Below are 25225 nucleotides of genomic sequence, written 5' to 3' on the forward strand. Positions count from 1 at the left end.
CACAACATTGATTGTATTGCGTTAGCGCTTCTCATGAGAACCAGCACTTGTGAAAGCCCATTTTTGATTATTCCTTAGAAACTTCACACTGCTTTGACCAACAAGATTTTTTTTTTTTTTAATATATATTATTAGAAAGAATGTTTTTTAGTCTTCATTTTCTCCTGTATTCTGAAGGGCAAGAGATCACACAAGAAGAGACAGAATGTCTGCAAATAGGCTTTGAAGCTGTATTGAAAGGAGTAACTTCCTTCCTTTTTGATGTTTCTCAGCCATTCTCAGAGCCATAGCACGGTGTATGTGACTTCTGGAGGCAGGCAAAGCTGATACAGGATGCAACCCACTGTATTAAACCTGCTCTTTCCATAGCTCAGGGGGACTTGCTCATCAATGGCAGGGGATGTCACATATGCGGATGTGGCAATGCTGCCTAGGGAAAAACCACACATTCCTTCTCAGACACCAGTTCCAGGTAAAACACCTCATCCTCTCCTGGGTGGACACTGTTTGCTCTCATGTTCTCTCTCTGTCTCTCTCTCTTTCATATTTAATACTGTCACTGGATAAAACTAGAAGAAGGTTATAACATGCTGCATGCACAAGGCATGGGAAGTGGGAAAAGTTGGAAATAGTAGAAGAAATCCTCATGAGGTATAAGTCAGCAAAGCTACTAAGTCAGAACCACTAAGAAGCAAGGGCTCAGATTTGGTCCCTTGTTTTAAGAAGCAGAATGAGGAAGAAAAAGTGTTAATTTTTGAATAATGGGCATAATATTTCTTGTTAAATGAACAATGTCAAGACAATGCTCCACCAAATTACTACCTAGTCCAAAAATCAGATCAATGTATTTTAAGGCGTATTTGTGGAAAAGGAGTATTAAATTAATTATTAAATCAGAAAACTAGTAGCAGTTGAAAGTGCAGGCACTGCCACCGAAGGAAGTACTGAATAAATCCTAAAACCTTCCTGCTCTTTCTCTTTAATTTTCCAGTAGTGATTCTTCCAGAACTAAATTATCAATCTGTGATCCCTTCATGTATTTGTAACACATTAAGTCAATATTCAGGGTAAGGAGATGATTTAAACATTTTATTTTTTTTTTTTAAGAAGTAACATTTCTACTACTTGGAAAAAAAATGAAATTCATTCATGAAAGCATTTGGACAAAATTCTGGATCACAGCAAATATGAATGACAACTTCTCACTATGAGAAAATAGAAAATGTTTGTGGTGTCAGACTAAGAGCATATTTTCATGCTTTCAAGGCTCAGTACTTAATGTATTTAATCACTTAAGGAAACAACATTGTGTAATAAGCATTTTTATAAGATGTTCTAGTTACAATGTAGATGAATGGTGATGATGGTGCTCTGAAAACACGCACTTAAATGACAGAAAATGTTATTTTTTTATATATTTTTACAAGACCTATCTCCAAAAAACATGGGCACCAGAGATCCACCCAGTACTACTACAAGTCTTGGTTATGCTGTCTTAAAGTTATATAGAGACAAAAATCCCTGAAATAATCTTTTCTTCACTGTTTATAACTGCCAGTATCACCTTCCCTCACTCTTACATCTGATTATACTCAAATACATTTTGTCTGACCAGGCTTGAACTTACAGGACTGCCTTTATTTATTGCTTTGTTAATTTTTTTGTTACTTACAGATTTCATTAGCAATTATATTTCTGCTCACTTTGACACAAACAGAAAAAGCATCAAATCGTATTAAGCAGTATTGGAGCTCATACCAATATAGAACACACTAGAAATACTTCCTTGATGACAATTATTTCTCTGTCCTCGTGATTAATGTGTACTAACATGGGGTTTGTTGCTATTAAAATAGTTTGGAGCAGGAATTTGAAGCTGGTTCTCCAAGTGAGGATATTGGCTCCAAGGTGATGGGGCTCCTTGTGGCAAATATCACAGTTTCTGCCATGGCAATATCCCAGCTCTGGGACATGTTGAAATGTTCCCTGAGGATGGCTAATAGTCACATCCATCCCTTTCCCAGATTTTATCCCAGTCTTTCTCTCGGGCAGACTGACTACCTTGCAGAAAAAGAAGCAGCTTGAGGGAAAGCGCTTCCTGGTTCAAACTCTCACCATGAAGAAGGTTTAATTTAATCACCACAGAAAATTTGGCAGATGAACCTTCTGAGTGGCAGATTCCCAGAATTTAGGCAGGACTTCAAATATCTAGGAAAGTGGAAAATGCCCACGTCCTCCTGGTTGCATTTTGTGCAACTTTTACCGTCAATTTACTGGAGTAGATACTAAAAAACACAGGTGGGGGGCACAGCTTTGTTCTGCTAAGGTGGAGCTGCTGCCAAGCTCTCATGCAGAGGAAAGGTAAACGTGCAGGAAGCTGAACTTCTGCCAGTGTTCTCCAGCAGCTGAGTAGGTGTTTTAAATATGTAAAATCTGGATTTGAGAGTGAAAGTCCCTTTACAGATCTTTAGCTTTTCCCGATCTATGAGAAAGGGATTTCATTTTGTGAAATTATGCACTTTCTTGGAGTTCTCCCAAATTCTGTTCTTATCTCAAAGTCTACTCAATGTATTTTTTGAGGACAAACAAAAAGATATAAAAAACCACTGGTGGCACAGTTGCAGAGAATGTGTAAGTTTACAGTTTAATGATAAGGAAAGCTCACTCATGGGAAACTATTGGGATAAACTTGATAGACTGGAACTTTCCTTGGCAGAAAGCCAAGCCAAAAAGAGTTTGACTCTGTCATGAAACTAGTCTAGAAGTAGTTGTAGCCTGCTATTAGCTGTCCCCTTTAGCTTCTTGTTCCCCTCCTTAACCTCCTCTTGACCAGGCTGACCTTCTGCTGGACTCTCTCTCTCCCAGTTCCCCCTGAATGGGGTGGCCCATATGTTCCATAATGGACAACCTGCCAGGAGCAATCCCTTCCTGCACTTCCACTAAGTAGAAACTTCCAATAAATGGAGATGTTTTTCTGCACCTGACAATTGGCACAGAGAAATGAAGCGAAATTTCAGTTTCAGTAAGTGACAGAGATCTCCTCCCACTACCAGGGCTCCTTGTTGCTGAATTAGGTAAAGGGTGTGGAAGCATCTGGCAAAATTAAGGTTATGTGATATCTTAAATCTGCTTGTTGATGTCTAAGGACATCACATGCAAATGTGCCAAAACACACTGTTATAGAAGTAATAATTTTTTTAAATATTCAGCTTGCATGGACAATTTTTCTTTTACAGACTTAGAGGTATTCTTCAAAGGAATAGTTCTTTATTTGAGAGATGAAATATTAAGAATAGTAGCAGATAGCTACTAGTTTAGAAGTGTCTCCATTTACAGTGCATTTAAAAGTTTAAAAGCCCTGACTGTTTTCTGAAAATTATTTACATTCTAAGAAGAAAAACTTTCATGAGCATTTGTTTTTGAGAACAGTAAATATAGTTTACAAATTTTCTGTTAGTTCATTGAACTAATAAAATTAAATAAAGGAAACAGCCAAGTGTATTAGGTCAGGTTCCCTAAAGCATAGAATATCTCACCTGTATGAATAAACCTTATTTGCCAATCAGGTCCTCAGTGGTTTTCTTGTTGTAAAACCTCTTTACACTTCAGCAATTCTCATATCAGATGATACCTCATTTTAGCCTAAGGAGACTTTCTTCCTCTGCTAAGTTTTTCCCTTATTTGTGAGATTTTACAACATGAGGCACTTTTTAAAAGCCTCAGTGATCACAAACAAGGGCAGTAGCACAGAAGCTTATTATTGATTCAGATTGATAAAATCTCTCCATTTATGGAAAGAAGAAAACTAACTGCAAAATACCCAGCTAAACAAAATTGAATATACACTCAGAAAGAATCCATGTGAATCTAACCCACACCATGCTACATTTATGCCTTCTTTGGTTTTGTTTTGTCAATGTGCATCTGGAAAAGCACGTCTCCAACCATCAGGTCCGTTCCTCTCCTTTTCCATGCACCATGTAATATCCTGGCATAAACATTCACAAGTGAGGAATGCCCCAAGAATTACCTTGCTGCAGGAGCATTTCTCTGAGTGGCAGTTTTCCCTTTGGCACCTCTTTGTTCCACAAAGCAGTCATGGCTCTGATGCCCCTCAAGCCCCTATGTCACCTTCTGAGATGGCTTAGCAACAGATGGGACGTTCGCTATGGATAGGATCCAGATTTTATCCATCCAGTCTGTTAGTCTGCCTCCTGATCCAGCCATGCAGGACCTGAGTAGTTCAAAGATTATGGAGGAGGATTTTACTTCCTGACAGCAACAAGAAACGATAAATCATCACCTTGCCTGTTGTTTCCTAGAAAAAAGAAAAAGCTGAACAAGCAGCTGTGGAAACACACTCCCCTTTTCATATAGACTCAGTCTTCTACATAATTCTTTGTTGTTCCTCCACTTAATGATCTGCACAACCACAAATGTCAGCATTTCTCTGCTCCTCACAGGAAACATGATCATGTACGCTGAGCTGCGCGTGAAGCCAAAACCCAAAGGCAACAGCAGACCAGAGACTTCCTCTTCTGGTAGTGTATTTTAGCTATTTTGTTTGGTTACTAATTATAGGTTTAGTCTTTCCTATTATAGATTTAGTCTTTCCTATTGCCCAACGGTAAAACCTGGTATCAAGAGTCTTCATGTTCACTCTCCTTAAAAAACTGAATTATCATTTCATCCAGTGGGTATTTTCTGCTGGGTTCTCAGGCAACACACTTTCCTTGTAAAAATAACGTTGAAAGGCATTTCAAAACTAATTCTTAAAAATGCCTTTGTGCCCTACATTGAAAATTTAGCAAAGGAAAGTAAAATTCCATGTTTTTTTTAGGAATCCTCTTGTAAATGTCTCTGCAGGAAGAGTCACAGGGACACACTTGGCTTTGGAAGCAGGTTAATTCCCAGCTCTCTGTGTGCTGGTAGTGCACTGATGATTACCACCCTTCCTGTACTGAAGGATTTGCCTGCCAGGCAAGGTCAGGCCCTTGGAAAGAGGAACATTACAACTTATATCCGAGGCAGCCAGAAAATGGGCAGTTGCTCATCTCACACAGGCAAGGTCAGGAAAACAGAGGTTATGACAATGCAACTCTGTGTCTGGTGGAACTGACACCTCGACCCCAAATTTCCTCGGATTCTGCCTCTTCCTGAGGATTTCACTCTCACGAGATGATGAATGCCAAACAGCTGGAGAGATGCTTAGAGGTACTTCCCGTGCCATGGTGTCAGAATGGGGTTTTTGCCTTTTCTGTGCACTCAGGGAAGTTGGCTTTGAGCCACAGGACAGGCACATTAACACTTGAGATCAAAGAGGAGGAACATACCACAGACCATCCCTTACACCACAGACCATCCCTGATACCTCAGACCACCCCTGACACCACAGACCACCCCGGCACAACAGACCATCCCTGGCACCACAGACCATCCCTGACACCACAGACCATCCTTGATGCCACAGACCACCCCTGACACTTTCCCTTAACTGCTCTGCAGGGTCTTGCAGGGTGTGGGTGTGTAGGTGGGAGGAGACAATGCTTGTGAAAAGTAACTCAAAGGAGAAAGAGAAAATTCTTAAAGGAATGATTGAAAACCACTTGCTCGGTCTGACAAAATATTTAGATTTCACTTTCATGTATGCAAAATGAACACAAATTTTTAAAAAGTAAAATATTCCTGTATCCCTCAAACACCAGGTTGATTTTAGGCAGATGATTTCTCTGCTGTTTCCACAGAAGAAACTTGCCTACGCAAGTGTTCATTTTAATAACGCCAAGACCTTAATCTGCCCTTCCTCCTGCCTCTCTTGAGGCTGTCGACACAGGTGCTCAGCCTGGTTCTATGTGGTGCTGGTCCTGGGAGTCCTTGTGCTCATTCTGCTCGGAGTCATAGCCATACAAACCAAGCAATGTGAGTAGATCCTGCCAGCTGCTTCATCTCTTCCTCGCAGGCATGGTTAAACCTCACAAGCTGGAAGAAAAATTCCCTCAGTATTGCATTAAGGGTGTTCAGTTGTACTCAAATATGGGAAATGAGAGTCTGTTTACAAGGGCCTGCACTGACAGGACATGCAAAATGGCTTCAAACTGACAGAGAGTAGCTTGAAATTGGATATTAGGGAGAAATTCTTCCCTGGGAGGGTGGGGAGGCCCTGGCACAGATTGCCCAGAGAAGCTGTGGCTGCCCCATCCCTGGAAGTGTCCAAGGCCAGGTTGGATGGGGCTTGGAGCAACCTGGGCTAGCGGAAGGTGTCCCTACCCATGGCAGGGGTTTGGAACTGGATGATCTTTCAGGTCTCATCCAACCCAGGCCATCACGTGAACATCTTTTTCTCACTGAGTCTGCTCACAACTGACTGTCTGTACAAACCAATGTACATACACAAACACATCCTCACACTCAGTACAGCACTGGATACATAGACCACATTTTCTTATCCTGGTTGTTAACCATAATCTCTCTCTCTCTCTTCAAGTTTTGAAGGGCAGAGCAGGAAAATCAGAAGGTTTGTCCCAGTATAGTCTGAATAGCAGCGGCAATCACATTTCTTCAGAGAAGACCTTCCCTGCAGTGCTCCTGAAATGGCTCATGGAGGAACTGTGTGAAGATGGACAGGGTGAGCCTACAGGACATGCTGTGTGCACATTTCTGTTGTCTCTGTTCCCATTTCTCTGATATGCTACAGTTTATGGGAACTCATTGGTACTACCCAGGGAGATTCATGTTCCTGCAGAGACAGAATCTAAACTAACATTTTAATGACAATAGTTTTGCTCCTCTTTTGGTATAAAGTTTCTGGTACTTTCTTTACAAGTCTTTCTGCCAAGAGCTGCTGTCAGAAATACCATATATTGTAGATCCTCCCCTTGGCCTGGAGAACACTTTCCAGACACCAATTGTTCACAAACAGAGGGAGGAATTCAGCTTTTCGATCCATTTGCAAGGATCAGGCAGGGGAAGACCTTCCTGACCTTTTTTTTCTTGGCAAATACCAATGTTTTTTTCTGAGGGCTGATCCTTTGCTCTTCTTTTGAAACATTAGAGGAAGCAAAGACAGAAGACATGGGGAATGTTCCTTCTAGATGTTCTGCATGAAATGGGAAGTTGACCTGGGAACAGCAACATTCCACTTAACACAGTTCCTTCTCCAGCCTCATGGACAGAAGTTTGGACGTCATCTTATGTGCCTGGTCACATCATGTGTCAAATTCACACGCCCCAAATCCTGTCACATCCCACAGGGTCTCCTCACAAGGGCTGAATGTGGGAGGACAAAAAGTGTCTTTGCAGCCTTCCAGGTCCTCCCAGTGCTCTCTGCTGGGCAGGTTCACTGGGAGGTGGAGAGAGTCCAGGTATGTGCCAGTGGAAGTGCAGATGTGCACGGTGCCACAGCAAGGGAGTGGGAAGCTGAGGGGACAAGTGGTCACTGTAGCCTTCAAACCTCTCTCCACACACAGAAAATACACATTTGGGAGTGTGGACTGCCCACTTTTTTGGCACATGAGCATAAAATGCCACAAGGCAACTGGAATGAGTCACAGTGGGAGCTAATGGTCCCCTCTCTCCACCCACAGGAACTACATGTGAGCTCTGTCCTCCCGGGTGGCAGCTGCACAGGGGCAGATGTTACTACTTCTCTGAGGAGGCTAGAAGTTGGGATGACAGCCAGAAAAAGTGTCTGGCCAGGAAATCCCAGCTTCTTGTCATTGAAGATGAAATTGAGATGGTGAGTCTTGCAACAGCCCTGAAAACACAACAGGCATCTGCCTTAGCCAAACATTTCTCCAAGGGAAAAGGTATCAGATGTCAGGTACACATGCAAGAATCCCATCAAGGGCAAAGCATCTGTCTCCCCATCAACAGGAACCTGTTTTGGGATTGTCAACAGAGTAGAGTTGAAGAGAAGAAGCACAAGAGATGCCAAGCATGGAAGCCAGAGTAGTTTTGACTGGGAGAAGGAAATGCTGAGGACTTTTCACACATTTCTATTGCTTGGCTCTGGGACGAGAGGTCTGATTCAGCCACTAAATAGAAATTCAACAGCCAAACCTCCTTCTCCTTTTCCTTTAGGAAAAGAATAGCAAGGTACTACCAAATGGTTCTGAGAAACTCATAATTCCCTGAGGAACAGGTCTTTTACCTTAAAGACCAAGATTTGCAATCTGGTCTCATTAGGGTGAAGGGCATCACTACATTTTTGTCTGCTGTTTGGCAGCTGTCAGGAAGCTCATCAGCCTGAATTAAAACTGTGGCTGATCCCTAGTGTATGGGCTGTTGTAATGGGTTGCTTTCCAATGGCTGGATGCCTGCTCTTGCTCTCCATGTGAGGGACTAAAAGCTGTGCCTGAGACAGGACAGTGACCTGGACACAGCAGGAAAGCTCTTCTGTGAGTTAACATGCTTCTACTCTTTCCACAGGAATTTATAGACAATAAAGAGAAAGATCCCAAATATATCTGGATTGTGTTGAAGACTCAAGACAAGAAGAAACAATGGAGTTCAGTTGGAGATCATGGAGTAAAAGTAAACAGGTGATGATTTGTGTGTGGGGGGGTGTCTTTGGCAATAGCAAAGGTATGGTATCTCTGCTTGGAAATACAACTCTGGATCTGAGCTAATTTCCCAAAGCACAGATCTAATCCTGCAGCCTCAGGCACGTATTCAGAAGTCTATTCCACAGCCAGCCCCAGGTTAGCCGGTTCCTGCCTGGCACTTTTGGAAACATATGTTTTCTGCTTCCAAGACCGACCCCAGCCACAGTTCATGTATATATTAATGTTGAAAGACATTATTACACACTTCTACTGAAATCACTGTCAACAAACTGTCTCACTTTACAGACCACGTGCTGCCTGTCCCATAGCATGGGTGCTGGGATCTGTCCAGCCGAAGGGTCCTTCAGCATTGTGGCTGCATGTAGAGCTTTCCTCCTTATTACCCTCATGCTCCCAAGTATCCATCCCTCAGCAGCCAGCAGACCCTGCTGTGGCTGCCTATCCCACCTGTTCCTGGCTGCTGTGCTTCAAGCTGGTTACCAGAAGGGCATCACCTGACTCCCTCACTCAGGACTCCACCAGTATTTTTAACCAGAATTTTTTATTTAGTACTGAATCTAAAGCTGACAACTCATTGCATTCCTTTTGCTCCCTCAGCAGGAGAGCTCTAAAGAGAATTGAGACCGACAAGAACTGTGCTGTTTACAGAAGGAAAAATGTGATCCAAGCAGACAACTGTCAGACATTGAAAAAGTGGATCTGTAAGAAGAACGCAACTTTGCTGGAGCTCTGAGCCAAATTTCCAGACAACAGGCAGTTTTCTGTCAGAAGACCCATTTACTGACAAACCAACTTGCAGTGTAAATAATTTTAATGAAACTTGTGTGGAATATTGCTGTTTTGTGCTCCCTAAGAAGTCAGAAGTTGCCAGGTGTCAGCGGTGACAGGTCACAGGACTGCAAGTTGGCACCTCTAGATTTGGGGGTGCTGAGCCTTCATATGGACAGACTTTGGAAGCAGCTGCCTCTAGGAAAGGGCAGAGAGGAAGGATGAGGATGAGCACTGTGCAGGTGAGCTGTGTGATGTGCAGGAAAAGTGGCATCTGCAGGGGCTGAAGAGTGTGCTGGAGCCCACTGCTGTCATACGGGTCCCTCAGGCAGCTGCTGAGCTCAGGACTTGTTATTTGGGTTTCAGCATTTTAGTGTTCTCTGAAGTTTGGGTGGCTTTTTTTCCTTAGAGCCTAATTGTGACTCACAGAAGCCAATCAAGGGCTGGAAAAAATACATTTATTGGACAGTATCTTATTAAGAGCTGCTACCCAGCTTCTGTGTGTAGATACCAGACCAAACATGAAGTGACTTGTAAAACTTGTGGTTAATAAGCTGATTGCTCCCATCTTCTGATGTTGAACCTTGGAACCTGAAAGCAAACTCTTACCTAGGGAAGGGGCTTACATTTTAAGACTACTTTGTAAAGCAAAGAAATAAAGAGGATAACCTGCCTCTCCACCTATATTTTGTCCCTTTACATTGCAAATTCTTTAATGTGGAACCACAGTTCCACAGAAGGTACGATGAGGTGGTGAAATTAATGCCTGTGAATGCACTCAGTAAATACTTTACTTAGGTATTGAATGGATAAACACTATTTCTAGGTCTACAATACAAAAACGCTATGAGCAGTCTGACTTAGTTCCTTTATTACATCCATATATTTGAAAAAAAGAACAAATTTAATGAATTGAACATGTTACTTTAACAAAAATCACACAGACTGTAATTAAAGTCCTTATAAGCAATGAGAGAAACAAATCCTTTTGAAAGAACAGAGGACTCTGGGGCTACAGGTTAAAAAGTAAACTGTACCTTCAGTGACTTCCCTTCAAACAAAAAAAACCCTGACACAGATTTACCCTCCAAAATGCAGCATCAGCAGCTCATTTGAAAAACTGCTGTTATGTAAAAGGAAACAAGAACAACAAAAATCCCCCAAACTCAGTGCAGCACACATGTGGGGAAGAGGATTGGATTGTTCCCTCTGTGAGAAACAGAGACCCAGTCGGGCAATTTCCAATCAGAATTTATTATATGATAAAAGCAACTTCAGCGCTGGGTGATCAGGGAAGGGGTCCAACAACTCCCAACGCCTGTCACACCCAAAGAATACAGTTGTTCTACATTTATTTCCAGCTACTTCATGCATATTCATTATACATAAGCATAAACATTACACATTATTAGGTACATGAGTATAAACATTACACATTGTTAAATCAGACTTTCAGCAGATGTTCGCTTGTTATCTATACAAAGTTATAAATTTTAAGAAAGGTGCTATTATCTAGCTAACTAAACAAAATTCTCTCACTATAAATCCTACACAAGGTAAAAGGGAGGTAACTTGTTTTATCTCTTTATAGGGGCCCAATTAAGTTTTACGACTTGTTTTTCTTTTCTCTCCAGATCATATTGACCTTACACTGTTTTCTCTTAATTAGCTCAAATCATTTTCTCAGTTTATCACACCTCTTAGATTAGTAGTGGTGTTTAGGTTTAAAAAACATTCATGAATGTAGTGGTTTGGATCTTGTTTTCCCCCAGAGGCTAAGAAAAGTGGTAGACCCCAAGGGGTGGAAACCCCTGGAAGTTTTGGAGTTCTGTCCAATGGGCGCTCCTGCAAAAATGTCAACATCCCACAAGCTCACCGGAAAAGATGAGTTGTAGGTTGGTTGTTGTAGGAGAGGCGGCCATGTTGTAGAGCCACGAGGAAGGGGCTCTGAGCCCCTTGGGCCCTCTGGGCCCTCCCAGCCCCTGGCTGGGGGCTGCGGGGACCTGGAACAGCATAAAGCTGGGCTAGGTGCCTGTAGTTATGCCAGGAGATGTTTTCTCCATGGGCACAGAGCAGCAGCCGGCACTGACCAGAGAAACGGTGGCAGAGAGCCAAGGCAGATAACACCTGAACTGAAGGAGCAGCAGAAGCAGCATGCAGCACCAGAGAAAGGACTCCTGGAAGGAGAGCCGGGAGAAAGAGAGCCAGCAGCCTGAGAGACAGAGTTCTGGCGGTAAGACTGTACCAGCCCCCCAAAACTCCTTTGAGATCCCTCTGAGAAAAGAGGGAGATGGACTCCTATTAAGGAGAAGAGTTTTAGACATGCAGCACCGGAGAGAGAGAGGAGCTGAGAAGCTCAAAGACGTCCCGGAGCTGGACCGGGACGGCCAGATGGAATGCAGGGGGAGTTGACCTTGGCTCCCCCCTTGCACTGCTGCCACGGTGGCAACCTGAAGGCAGGGCACAGAGGCCCTGCAAGGAGCTGAGTCTCCTGGAGATACCAGACCGTCACGAAGACCCCCCTGAGTCTTCGTGATATGACGTGGTGATACGACCTTGTCTGGGGTTATGAAGCCCACGGAAGACCCCTCGGTTGTGAGGCGATGGGGCCGAGAGAGGCTTGAATACCTCCCTCGTGGATGCTGGCAGAAAGCCAGCCAAAGCTGCTGCATGTGGAGAAGACAGACAGACTGCTGCCTCAGAAGATGCTGCTGCTTAAGGACTGGAAGGGATCTGTCCTTCTTTCCCTCCTGGACTTTTATTTGGAGGGGAGAAGAGATCTGATCATTGTAAATACTATATGTCATGGTAGAGATAGTTTGTGATCATGTGTATAATGTGATATGGTATTTATTTGTACAGTCATTGTAATATATTTCCCTTTCCCCCACTTGAGTCTGGTGTGTTTTGTCTGGAAAAACCCATCTCACATTAGGTTGAGATGTGGGAGGGGGATGGAGCTAGGGAATTGGATTTTGGGGCCATCTCAAACCATGACAATGAAACATCTACTATTTAAGCATTCTTGCTATTGCTCATGTAATTACACACGTTTTTGCCTCACTGAACCTCTTACCTACTTTTTAAGCAGTCACTGATTTAAAAAGAAAAAAAATGGCTATTGAAGTACTTCATCAGACCCTACTATGAGTAAAGTGAGTTTATAGCTTGACCCTTTGTTTCTTAACATCACAGAAGAGAATGGTAACTGCACCTCTTAAGAGTCAGATTACAGAAGAGCTTTCATTATAACCTACTGTGCTCACAGTTTCTCCAAACTCCCTTTCAGAACCAAAATTTCCTGTTTTTGGACTCTCTCCATAGATGACACTGATGGGAAAACAAACCAACCTGTTTAAAAAGAAAAAAGTAAATGTAAAGAATAATAAATGTAAATGTAATTATAAAAAAACCTATTTGGTTTCAGACTGAAAGAGGGGAAATTCATGTTAGATATAGGGAAGAAATTCTTCCCTGTGAGGGTGGGGAGGCCCTGGCACAGGTTGCCCAGAGAAGCTGTGGCTGCCCCATCCCTAGAAGTGTCCAAGGCCAGGTTGGATGGGGCTTGGAGCAACTTGGGCTAGTGGAAGGTGTCCCAGCCCATGGTAGGGGGTTGGAATGAGATGATAACTTTAAGGTCCCTTCCAACCCAGGCCACTCTATGATTCTGTAAGAGCAACTTTATTTTCTTTAGTTAAAGAAAACATTCAGGTAAATCAGCTCAGTAAGAAAGGCTGAGACACAAAATGGTAAATGAATACTCCTTATCCATCACAATTTCTATCCAATCTGTGAAATGTACCTCTACTATGTCCCCAATGCAAATATTCTCAGAAAAATTTCCAATAATGAACTGTGGAAAATTCCATGTTATCCCTCCAAATTTACCATCCTGTGTGTGTTTCACTGTGCCTATTTCAGCATTTCCGCACAAGTACATTTAGGTTAAATGCTTCTGTTAAAAGTTTGACACATTATGAAGAGTTGGGAAGTTAAATGCATTATTTTTTGGGTCAAATGTCTTGTTCTGTGTCAACCCCAACATTACAATTAAAGATTTTTTCACATTCAAAACCTGAATATTTTACTTTGCTTCTGTCTGGTGGGTTTTTTCCTCCCCAAATGGTGCCAGAATGAAAAATACTTTTAATGGTACAATATTAAGGCACAAACCATTGTAATTCGGAGGCTCTGTAAGGATATTTATTGAGTATCTTTTTGGGACTATTGCACATACCATATCCCTCAGAGCCAGCTTAATTTAAAAACATCGCAGAAAAATACCCTCCCAACACAACATATATGTTAATACACAGATTATTAGGCTTTTCACACTGTAGAGTCCTGTTACTGTGCCTATAAAGAATATAAGCCATTAAAAAAGTGTAGTTCAGCAAAATTAGTGATTATATATTAATAAACATCTTAAAGTTACAAGTTGGTGACAATATCCATACTATGTGGTCCTGTTACAGTGAAGTCCTATTGTCACAGAAAATGAGGAAGGTGAACCTCCCATTCTTCCTTCTCTGGAAACACTCATTATCCAACCAGAAATGTACCACTTGCTAAGAAGCTTCACACTCTGACAGTCACAGGACACGAGGAAACCACAGAGAAACCTCCTTTGCTGTTAATTCTCTTTTTCTCTTCTCCTGATTTTGCCTATTCACACTGAGAACTATTTCTGACGTTAAACATTAATGCCTGCAGCTTCACTATTACTTTTCCAGTTCAAACTCTCTTACCCCCCATCAGAACAGATCCTCAGGTAAATAAATATTCTTATCTATTCTGGGGTTTTTTGGGCTAAAATAAGTCTTGTGGGAAGGATAACTTCAGGTCCAGTGCAGCTACATAAATCAGCTTGACAGTATTATCACTGGGATTTAACAAGGCTAATGTAAAATAACATTAACAAAACATTGAATACAATGCAGAGTCACACAAGATGCATCCCATCAAACCGGAAGAGGGAAACCTGCTATGATCCTGTCTAAAACAACAGTGCTTATTCCTGCATTCCCCTATCTCTGAGAGGCACTGGCAGACCTTCAGAAAGTCCCACTTCACCACCCATCCCTGCACACAGAGGGAAAAGCAGAACAAAAACTGCCAGATGCACACCAAAAAGGAAAAGAAAGAGCAGCTGCTCCTCCAAAAGAAGGGTTAATGGAAGAAATGCTGATGACACAACAAAAAGAAACTACAGGCTGGGCAGTACTTAGAAAAATGGGGCAAGAAAATGACTTATCAAGGTGCTGGAGCAAACCTTTTAAGTGGTATCTTTAAAAATCAGAGGCTTCCTCCATGGTTGGAGAATTCTGGCTACCAGAAAAGTCATTCACCTTTAGGCAGGAGCTGAGACATGTTCCCAGGTCGCAGAGTATTGACACAGCCTGTGCAGACACCACATCAGAGATAGGTGAAAATGTCAGGGGGTGGCTTCGTCCACCTTCATCGCGCTGAGTTAATGGTCAAGCTACAGACCCACTTCCTGGTTAAATAACATCCAGAGGCTGAGACTCCTTTTGACTCAAGATAGGCACAGTTTCCAGAGCCTTTTACCTCAATTCTGGAAGGAAGAAAGACATGGTTAATTTGATACCCACGACTGAATATTGTGATAGAGCAAAGGCAACTATGGGTTCTCTTGAACAAAGCCCAATTTGCCACAGGCAAGGCAACACAGGAGGATGACAGCTTGTGCTTTGAAGAGAACACCATGGGGGATTTTCTTTTTTTAATGGGACTTCATGCCCAGAATACAAAATCTAGGCCTTATAGTAGTCCTGAATCTTGTCTAGTGGTCACTCAATATGAAACACACCCTTAGATTGGAGACTGAAACTTGGGTTTCCCTGTCTCAAGGATGCTGTGCTATCAAGACTGGTACCACCTTTGACTTCCACATCCTCCTATACAGCTAAAATGTTCCAGCAGAAGGTGCGAAACAAATGTATCTCTCATTTCTCTCTTCCTCAGAACAGAAGAGGGCACCATGGTTCAGGGGCTGGCGGAAATCAGGAAGTGAACCTCAGTTCCCACATTATAGATGCCTCTGTATAAGAGGCGAGAGACTCCTTCACCAACTCTGTTTGAAAACAGTGCTATAATGTTCTGCGGATAGGGCCAACCCAACTAGAATGGTCTCTGGAAAAGCCAAGGGACAAATCCCCATGACTGTAATAACATCTGAGCTTAGACATCGAGGTGTTCGCCCTCCTAAAGACAGGAGGGTCAGTGTGAGGCAAGTACTGAGGCAAAAGTCTAAGAATGGGAAGAAATTCATCACCGATAATGAAAGCATCAGTGGATGTTTGTATTGCAGGCAGGGAATAAAACAGGGGGAAGGACTGCAGTTTTCAGCTCAAGATGCCCATGTGCTCCTCACATCTCACATCAAATGCCTTTATCAGATCACACCCTTAAGTCTTGGGGATTACCTGAATATAGTCAAACACCGCTAGTAATGTCACAAACTTGAAAGTATTTAAATTTTCCACTTTTTAAGTCAATTTCAGACTTGTGAAATCTCAGTGCTTATTACTATCACTGATAATTCTATCAACTCCTGCAGGCAGCTGCAGGATGAGACACAGCAGTGCCTGAGAAGAAGGGACAGCTGTCAGTGGGAGGAACAAACTGCCCCACACCTGACACTGGTGGGACAAGGACACAGGGCCATGACCACAGAGCAGCTCCTGCAACATAAACTTACAGCTTCCCCTTTCCCTCCAGCAGCCTTTTTTTAGGAACATTCTATAAGAAGTATGAAAACATCTCCTAGAGGTCTCCCAAATCTCTTTGCTACAAACCTCATGCAGGTTACGTGGAGGTTTGTACTTTTGCAAAATATATGGTATAAGGAAGAATTTGCATTATTGTAACCTTCTATTCTTCCACTGGTTGCTTTGGTATCTTAGTGGTCTCTTGGTTTAACTTTCACTTTGCCATCCCGTCTGTTGCCATGAGCTCCTACCTTATGTTCCTTCTGAACATTACAAATTCATCTTCTAACTTTTACCCTTCACACTTTTATCAATGCTATATGAAATCTTTATTGCATTCCATTCTCTCTCAATAATCATCCCTCCAACATAATGACAGATATTTCCTTCAAGTCACTGTCAATATCTGTATTAGTTATCTTTTCTTACTCCCCTATTACCTAGTATCACCAGCAAAACCTCTTGACGTCAACTTACAGTTCATTGTCTAATGCTTTTCCATTCACCCAAAAGAACTCTTCATTTCTTTTATAGAGTCCAATCCATGGGTCTTGCTTTGTTATCTTCATCATAAAACTCTGTAGGAATAAACTCATATGAGAAAAGAAGTCATGCTATGAAAATACTGTCTTTGTTGTTTTGCTTTCTAGCCCTGGATCAATCTTGCCTTTGTCTCAGAAGAAACAATATTAAAACCTAAATGTACAGAGTACTGGTACCTGTGATAGGGTTGACTGACCTAGAGAGAGGTTGTTTTAAAATATCAAGGACTGCCATCAAGGTTTGTAATAGATATGGAAGAATATATTCTCCTAGTTTTTTGTGCAGGTTGGAATCTTTCCTAGTATTGTAGTGTAATATAGAAAGAGATGCTCCAAGCAGTGGTTAGGATATCTTCTAACTCCAAAGGTCACAACTGACATATCTACTAACTTGTGCATCATTAACCTATCTTGATATGATAAAACTGTTAATTAAAGATAAATGAGTTGCAACAGTGTTTATGCTGATAGTTGCCTTCAACTTGAGTATTTATAGCTGTGAGCAGCACCAAATTTAACTCAGATAAGCCCTCAGGCACTTTTAAAAACATCAACTGATAAAACTGACTTTCTGTTTTCAGGGAGAGAAGGCAGGAAGTTTTCTGCAGGCTGTGACCCAACATGGCCTTGCATCAGCTTCCTAACTGTTCAGCTTAGGAGGCTGGAAGGACAGCTCACTTCAGGACATGGAACAGGGTGAAATCAGGACGCCCCGTTTGTTCCCTTACCAGTTCCTGATGATTCTTGATCACCAGGAGGGAAGCATTGTGCAAAGAGCAGTGGCTCTGACTGGAGTTCCAGTCGGCTTCATTCTCCGACAGGTAGTAGCATTTCCTCTGGAAATACAGCCAACCTGATGGGCAGACTTCCAGGGAAGGACAGACAGGAAAATCTTTGGCTGAAGAAAGGTTTACTGGGAAAAGACAAAGAACAATCTACCTATTTCTTCCAATGGGAAAAGGTCTCTGGAGCATTTTATTTTGCTTTGTGACTGCATCATTCCAAATAATCTCAGTCTAATCATAGCATTATTACCTCTGCTGAGCAGAAATAATTATTGTAAACTAATTGAATACTCTGGATCCTGCACCCTTATGGCTCCTGACATACCTTTAAAGGTTGGTAGAAGCAGCTGAGAGGGTGATAATTAAGTATCTTCCAAGGACTCTTCTACAACATTAATATTTCTGACAACCACAGTTTTTGAAGTGTTGCTTCCTCACAGCTGAATTAATAGCTTTGCTTATTAGCACTCCCTAATGCCACTGCAACAAGTAGAATAATTTCTCCAGCACTTCACCATTATTTTTTAATCAACACAGAATCACAGAATGGCCTGGGTTGGAAGGGACCTTAAAGATCATCTCGTTCCAACTCCCTGCTCCCTTCCACTATCCCAGGTTGCTCAGAGCCCCATCCAACCTGGCCTTGGACACTTCCAGGGATGGGGCAGCCGCAGCTTCTCTGGGCAACCTGTGCCAGGGCCTCCCCACCCTCCCAGGGAAGAATTTCTCCCTAATATTCAATCTAAACCTGCTCTCTGTCAGTTTGAAGCCATTCCCCCTTGTCTTGTCACTCCAGGCCCTTGGAAATAGTCTCTCTCTATCTTCCTTGTGGGCTCCCTTCAGGTCCTGGAAGGCCACAATTAGGTCACCCCAAAGACTTCTCCATGTTGAAAATAAGTCATGGAACATCTATTTAATTTAGAAATAAGGTGAGTTCTGAATAAACCACTTAAGGTTTGGATGGACTTTTGACAACCTAAAACTCTGGAAATTTCTATTGCTAATTATCTTTTCTTTTAAAATGACTTACCAAACTGAACACACGAAATTAAAATGACAGCAGCACTAAGGACTCCAGCCACCGCTCGCCAGAGCCAGATATTGGAGAACAGATCTGAAAAAATAAATGTCATGTTTCAAAAAACAAAATAAAACAAAAAACCCACAACCAATTTATGGAGGAGTAGAGCCCAGGACCCACAAAGCTGTTCCAAAAGCAAAAGCAGTTCCCTGTGGATAGGAGGCTGGGAGCAGAACTGAAGGATAGGAAGTCTGTGACATTTAGAGCAACAAGAATTTTAATTACATCATCCAGAACTTGACCTGATAGGAACGTGGTTCCTGACACTCCAAAGTGATCAAAAAAGAAAGAAATGAGCATGGAACAAATGAGGGTGGACAGTATGTTTGCTGTTGACCTCATGCCTAAATGTGGCATGGATAAGTGAAACAAGACAAGCCTTCAGCTCCGCAGCCCAAAACGTCTCCCGAGAAACATCCCGCCTTATCCCACAGCTTTTCAGGGTCTCTTTTTCTTCTCCGCTCCCTTCCAGGGGTTTGGAGGTGGGAAGGACACACCAACCTGCCACTGCCCTGCTTTATATCGAACCCTGCAGGCGGTAGTGGGGGATGAGGTGTCCCCCGACCGGCTCCCAAGGGAGGGTCCCCTCTCGCTGCCAGCACAGGGTTTTTCCAGCCGCCGGGACGCCGCAGGGCAGCAGTCAGAGTGCTCCAGCCTCGGGCCGGGGAAAGCGGGAGCATCCCCGCCCCGGGACCGGCGGCTGCACCGCGGCTCATCCCCGACGGCGCGGCCGCTCCCCGGCGGCGTCCAGGCTCCCGCCCGGCTCTAGCCATGGAATCCAAGCCCGGCCCCTCTCCCTGGGCCCCATCACCTTCGCGGGATCCCGCCCCCCGCTCCGCGGAGCCGCCGCGCCCGCCGCCCCCTCGGCATTCCATGGGTGCGGAGCCGCTGCCCCGCGGACGCGGAGATCACGGGGCCGGAACTGCCCGAGCGTCCGGGGTGGGAGCAGCTGGCCGGGATCCGTTTCCCTCCGTCCTGGTCCTTGCTCCGAGGGTGGGGACAGCCGTGGGATCTACTTCCCTCGATCCCGGGATGCGCCGTCCTCCCCGAGTGCATGCATGGTCACGGTACTTTGTGCTGGAATAGTAGCTCCGGAACTCCCCTGAAACAGGAAATGGGGAGTGTTTTTAAGGAGAACTTGGCTGCCAGCAGGTCTCACTGCGGTTTTCTCTGACGTCAGCGAATTCCAGGACCTGACACAAAGGCAGAAAGCGGCTCTTGGTGTTTTTATTTATTTATTTAATGTTCATTTATATATTTTCTTCTTTTATACAGAAGATGAGGAGGAATATGTGGAGGAGGAGAGTAAAATGAAGTATTTAAACGCTGATCCCCTAAAACTTGAGGTCTTTGGAAAACATGGCCAGTGATCTGCTTCACCCAGGGGAGTGCAAAGCCCGATGGTACTGACTTTCCAGCTGTGGGGATGAAGAAGTTACTGTGAATTTTAATTACATCATCCAGAACTTTACCTAATAGCAAGGTAGTTCCTGACACTCCAAAGTGATCAAAAAAAGACAGAAATGAGCGTGGGACAGAAGTTGCATTGTTTGTAAGTGCAGACATTTCATCTGGTGTGTTTTGCACTTTTAACTGCTTTACTTAAAGCAGATCTCGGCTGTGTAGCATGTTCAAACAGCCAGAGGGACACAGCTCTCTTCGAATCATCGTGCGGGCTCTGTACAAGGCTGATAAGGAGTTCAGCCAACGGTTTATCCAAAATGAACATCCTTCTGGATCTGGGGAGAAAACCTCGAATAGAAAAGTGTGAGAGTGGAGAGTTACACTTTATGGTCTCACAGCAGTCTCCAACTACTTTGAATATCAAAGATTCTGTGCAGTGGTCAGAAAATTATCTCCAGGTGTTTATATTTACAGATAATAGAGTTTGAGCAGTGGTCAGTTGCTGAAAATTGTCTTCAGGTGTGTATATTTGCATAATAAACAATAAAGAGCCATATCAACTTCATGCTTCCATGAATATAGTTTGAATTGCAGCTGATTTTAGCCTTTGCCTGCAGCAGGTGCTCATTTAAGCAGTGGACTGGGATTGTCCATCATGCCTGGGATGGCACTTGAGAAGAAATAGAAAGGCAAAAGGGTGAAGAATAATCCAAAAGTTATGTGCAGCAAGGTTTCAAACATGGTGGCTTCGGGGAGGTCAGGGAACTGAAGAATCCTGGGAGAGGGAGGAGGTGATGGGTCCAGAGAGCACAAGCTGCAGACAGTTCAGAGTATTTGGCAAGACATGAATCCAGAGGGGCAGAGACTGAGAGTGGGGTGTTGAATTAGGGCAGCAGAGAGGTTCAATATGCAATGGAAGATGAATGTATGAACAGCTGGTATTCTAAGAACAGGTTATTCAGCATTTATTCACTTGGAAAGAGTGGCTTTCTCTCTTACCGTTCAGTCCTGCCTGTCGCCGAGGTCAAAAATAACATTGTGGCTTATAACCACAGAGCATTCACAAGTGAGTACTCTTTTCATTCTCACTCACTGGTACAGAAGATAATTTTGGCAGCTGCAGGCTGGCAAAAACCTCTGAGAACCTGTCACATACTCAGTTGTGAATCATTTCGTTCTCTGAAGCTATTGTAGTTATTAACCCCAGACGCTTATGACTGAGACACTCGATCTTTACTTTCCCTGATCAGTTTGGCTGAGAGGCCCACAGACATTTTCTAAAATGAAGATTGATAAACAAGATAAGAATTTCTTAAAGGAAAAAGGCAAAAGACAAAAATAGCCCCCGAACTGAATCACAGGAAAATTACTCTAAAATATTGCCGTGTTGTATGGAGAAAGATGCAAATATTCTAAGTAGAAAGTGTAGCATTTTGTAGAAGGGTTCTCATGGGACTGACTCAAAAAGTTAAAGTTGGATTCTGTGATGCTGCCTCCTGCTTGCTGCTACCACAAATAATATTACTTTTATCACTTACTGGTCATAGAATCATGAAATGGTTTGGATTGGTATAGACTTTAAAGAACTAGTTCCAGCCTCCCTGCCATGAGCAGGGACATCTTCCAATACGCCAGGTTGCTCAGGCCTTGAACACTTGCAGGGATGAGGCATCCGTAACTTCTTTGGGCAACCTCTGTTCACTTGCATAATGATATTGTGGCTACAGGAACTGAAAAAAATTACCTGAGTTATAAAGGCCTATTTTTTAGGCTGCAGTTACAGTCCAAGATGTATTTAGTCATCAGTTAACTTTGAACTAAAAAGCTAAAAATTCTTCTCCAAAAAGAAAAAAACCACTTTTGAGCCTTGGCAATGGAGGATGATCCCATAGCAGGGCATTTTCCACAGAATGAGCAATAAAATATCTCTGAAGGTCCTTGAGACAATGTGGATACAAAAGGAGTTAGGATGATCCAGAAAATCCTCATACATGGAACACAACTTCCTGGCTCCTTCTTATCTGACTGTATTTCAGTGCATCAGACTGGTACCTCCTCATCCTAGAGGTAAATTAGGGGGAAAAATCTCTTACATTGAGGAAGGATTGTTCTCCCCCTCTCTCAAAGAGCTCCTGCGCTGTCAGAGGGGAGATTCATGTTGTGACTGTCCCTGAGATGGCCAGTTACACAACCAGATAGCAAGAAAAGTGACTTAAATGCGTCCAAAACATACAGTGTTGTGCAAGAGTTTTGTGACTCCCAAATTAAAAACTAATAATGTAATTTTACTTTTTCCTTCCATCTCCAGGAACTCCAGAGAAATGAGAGTGGTCTAATCAGAGACATCAGCATTCCAGAGGGGGCTGCCTGTCACAGTAGTTCTGGACAGCTCCCCGTGCCAGGTCTGAGGGCCACTGCAAACCCTCATTTGGCAGCAGTGAGAACTTCTGAGTCATCAAACACAAAAGAAACCGCTTCACTTCCTCTTCTTTCTCTCACACAACTGGGGTTTGCTTGGCTTATCTTGGCCTTTGATTATGGGAAATGAGGCACAGAATTCCAGAACACACCACTGGCCCACTGCAGGAGCATCTGTAGTTACCACTGGCAGCAGGGTGTTTCAGATCTGCCAGCCCTGAGACAATACTTACAGAATAGAAAATTGTATCTTTAAAGGAAAGAGGTCAGTGGGCATTGGTATTTATTTTATTAAAAAAAATTTACTTTCTAGTATCATTTGTTCTGTATCAGAAAAATGATGTCCTGCAGTAAAGACAGGAATATAGTGATCATAGAATCATGGAATGGTTTGGGTTGCAAGGACCATCCAGTTCCAACCCCCCTGCCATGGGCAGGGACACCTTCCACTAGAGCACATTGCTCCGAGCCCCATCCAACCTGGTCTGGAACACTTCCAGGGATGGGGCAGCCACAGCTTCTCTGGACAGGCTAATTTACCCTGTTCTCGGTTGACTTTGTCAGTTCATCTTTATTTCCCTCCTCAGTCAACAGAAGAACTATTAGTGAGTTCTCTGAGGCTTTCGTCAGACCTTGAGGGATTTGTACCCCAAATAAGACTTCTGATATTTTTGGGTGCTGTAGGAACTCTTGTTTTGACCATACCCCCCAAAGCTCCCTGCTCTCTGTGTGCCTCTGTACCATAAGAATCCTGCCAGTAAATAAGGAGGAAAGTACTGAAATACTTACTTTTTTCTTATTGCTTTTTGTTTGCTAGTCCTGAAGTTTATTTTTCATTAACCCTGTGTTCATCTGAACAAAATTACGTTTCTTTCTTATTAGTTATAAAGGTTTTGCTATTCACTGGCACAGGTTGCCCAGAGAAGCTGTGGCTGCCCCATCCCTGGAAGTGTTCAAGGCCAGGCTGGACAGGGCTCTGAGCAACCTGGGCTAGTGGAAGGTGTCCCTGCCCATGGCAGGGAGTGGAACTGGATGATCTTTAAGGTCCCTCCCAGTCCAAACCATTCTGTGATTCTATGATTCCTCTTACTTTTTGAGGTGACGTATTTCCAGGATGATATTGAGAGGTTCCTGCAATTCTCAAAGTGAAATTGTTAGACTGGAAAGACAAATGCATTTTCTTATCTATTAATTTGGAAACATTTCTGTTGAATAACATGAAACTAGTCAGATTAATAAAAATAATGAAGAAAATATCCATGTGTTATCAATGAAATGAAATGAAATGAAATAAAGTGGTGAAGGATGAATGTAGCCGAAATAACACTGAGCAGCTTATGAGACATAACATGTGCTTAGTAGTTTCGAATATTAAAAAATTTGGTCTCCTTTAGAAAGTATTTAACAGAGGTATTAACAAATTGTATTTACTGCAGAACTTAGGTTAGTGTTTGAGAAGAACTAAACATTTTATGAAAGTCAGCCAACTAAGTCTTTTACACTAAAAAGCCTCTGCCACAGAATTCTTGCAAAACGTTGTTTTGGAATGTTTGGAATAGGAGGCACAAGAGAAAAGAATTCAGCTGCTTTATCAGCTGCATTTTTATTTTTGGTAAGGCCTGCATTCAATAGGATTGCTATTTACTTGTTCATAACACCTGTGTGTTGTTATTATTGAGTAGAAGACATAACTTTCATCCTCCAGAAATTACATTCTTAGCACTGAAAATTACTTGAGGGAGGATAGGAATAAGAAGGGAGGGTTGGAATATGGAGTTATGGAATATGGAATACCACAGTATTGTAACAACATGAAAATAATACTAGTAAGCTGAATAAAAAGAGAAAAACGTAAAAAAGGAGCATGACAGGGAGGTTAAACCTCAGATGGAAATCTCAGATGATATAAAGATATTTAATTACCTTTATCTCCAGAACCTGATGGTCTGGTCATAATAAAGATTAGTAGATGTACTTTATGTAAATGTTATCTTCCAGTATTGTCCCTATATTTCTTTATAGATAATATGTGTTTCAGCATAGAGCAACCAGCACGTTCAGCACCTTGAAAAGACACTCACCATGTGAAGCCTTTGCAGCCACAAACTAAAAAGAGGTTCCAAAAAGTCAAACTGTAGATTTTGCCTGCTCAGTTTGGTGTCCCCACGTCCCCTGCACAGGTAGCAGGTGTCAGATGTTTCTCCCCATGATGTCTGCAGGCTGTGCCTCTGCTCCAGGAAGCTTTCAGGGGCCAGCACTGAAATGAGACTTTGCAGCCTCCTCATCAGCCAGAGTTGCTTGTCCTGATAGGTCCCTTCTCAACCAAAGAAGAGAAAAGAGAAGAGCACATGCATGCACAGAGGTCACCTGTGACTTTTGAAATGGTGACTCATCCTGCCATGAGCTTCACAGAGCTTCTCAAGCCTCTTTCCTGTCCAGCATCCTGTGCATGTGTCTTATGGCTGCAGCTGGTGGAGCACAGCACCTTCCACCACAGGCATGAGTAGCATCTGGGCTGCTCAGAAAGGTTTATTTCCCTAATCTGGGTCAGTTTAACAGCTTTTCTGCCCAGCATTTCCTGTTGCAGTACTGAAGGTGCTGTAGCCGAGACTGCTATCCCTGGAGGACCAAAAAAGATGTTGTGTGAGAAGTGCAGTGAGACCTGCCTGGGGTGATGGGTCTGCAGAGAAATCAGACCATCTCATGGTATCTCAAAAGTATGTGTTTCTCCCCACGCCTCTCCTCTTTTTTCCCCATCTTGTTTTTGATTTTTTTCCTTCTGTCTTTTGTACGCTTCTGTTTTGGCTGCTATTCAGCCACTTTCTGCTGTACTTGCTTTTTGTTAGTGTACTACTTCCCTGTTGCTTAGTTACTTCAATACAACAACTTTGGGGCTTTTTAATGGTTTAAGGTTTTTTTTTTTTAAGAACCT

General features: G+C 42.9%; 2 protein-coding genes across 2 annotated transcripts; one reads left to right on the top strand and one right to left on the bottom strand.

Moving 5' to 3' along the window:
• Positions 1–390: 390 nt before the first annotated feature.
• On the top strand, positions 391–9949 carry LOC127463279 (killer cell lectin-like receptor subfamily F member 1). Its single transcript, XM_051772538.1, has 7 exons — positions 391–472; positions 4464–4541; positions 5821–5919; positions 6485–6625; positions 7584–7735; positions 8428–8540; positions 9162–9949. The coding sequence occupies exons 1-7, from the start codon at positions 391–393 to the stop codon at positions 9295–9297; spliced, it is 801 nt and encodes a 266-aa protein (XP_051628498.1). The 3' UTR covers positions 9298–9949.
• A 237-nt stretch (positions 9950–10186) lies between these two features.
• LOC127463280 (C-type lectin domain family 2 member L-like) lies at positions 10187–19586 on the bottom strand. Its single transcript, XM_051772539.1, has 6 exons — positions 19283–19586; positions 18421–18504; positions 17334–17518; positions 16541–16641; positions 14681–14907; positions 10187–12683 (listed from the first exon to the last, which is right to left on the bottom strand). The coding sequence occupies exons 1-5, from the start codon at positions 19344–19346 to the stop codon at positions 14790–14792; spliced, it is 552 nt and encodes a 183-aa protein (XP_051628499.1). The 5' UTR covers positions 19347–19586; the 3' UTR covers positions 10187–12683; positions 14681–14789.
• Positions 19587–25225: the final 5639 nt, after the last annotated feature.

This window comes from Manacus candei, unplaced genomic scaffold, assembly GCF_025592945.1.
Source record: "Manacus candei isolate 608988 ecotype Guabito, Panama unplaced genomic scaffold, ASM2559294v1 h1tg000153l, whole genome shotgun sequence".
In the NCBI taxonomy this organism is placed as follows: Eukaryota; Metazoa; Chordata; class Aves; order Passeriformes; family Pipridae; genus Manacus; species Manacus candei.

Coding starts and splice junctions, on each gene's coding strand:
- LOC127463279 (XM_051772538.1), top strand. CDS start 391: ATGGCAGGGGATGTCACATATGCGGATGTGGCAATGCTGCCTAGGGAA. Junction 5,920..6,484: donor AGCCATACAAACCAAGCAAT/GTGAGTAGATCC, acceptor TCTCTCTTCAAG/TTTTGAAGGGCAGAGCAGGA. Junction 6,626..7,583: donor ACTGTGTGAAGATGGACAGG/GTGAGCCTACAG, acceptor CTCCACCCACAG/GAACTACATGTGAGCTCTGT.
- LOC127463280 (XM_051772539.1), bottom strand. CDS start 19,346: ATGGAATGCCGAGGGGGCGGCGGGCGCGGCGGCTCCGCGGAGCGGGGG. Junction 18,505..19,282: donor GGGGGCGGGATCCCGCGAAG/GTGATGGGGCCC, acceptor TTATTTTTTCAG/ATCTGTTCTCCAATATCTGG. Junction 16,642..17,333: donor TCAAGAATCATCAGGAACTG/GTAAGGGAACAA, acceptor TTATTCCTACAG/AGTTTTATGATGAAGATAAC.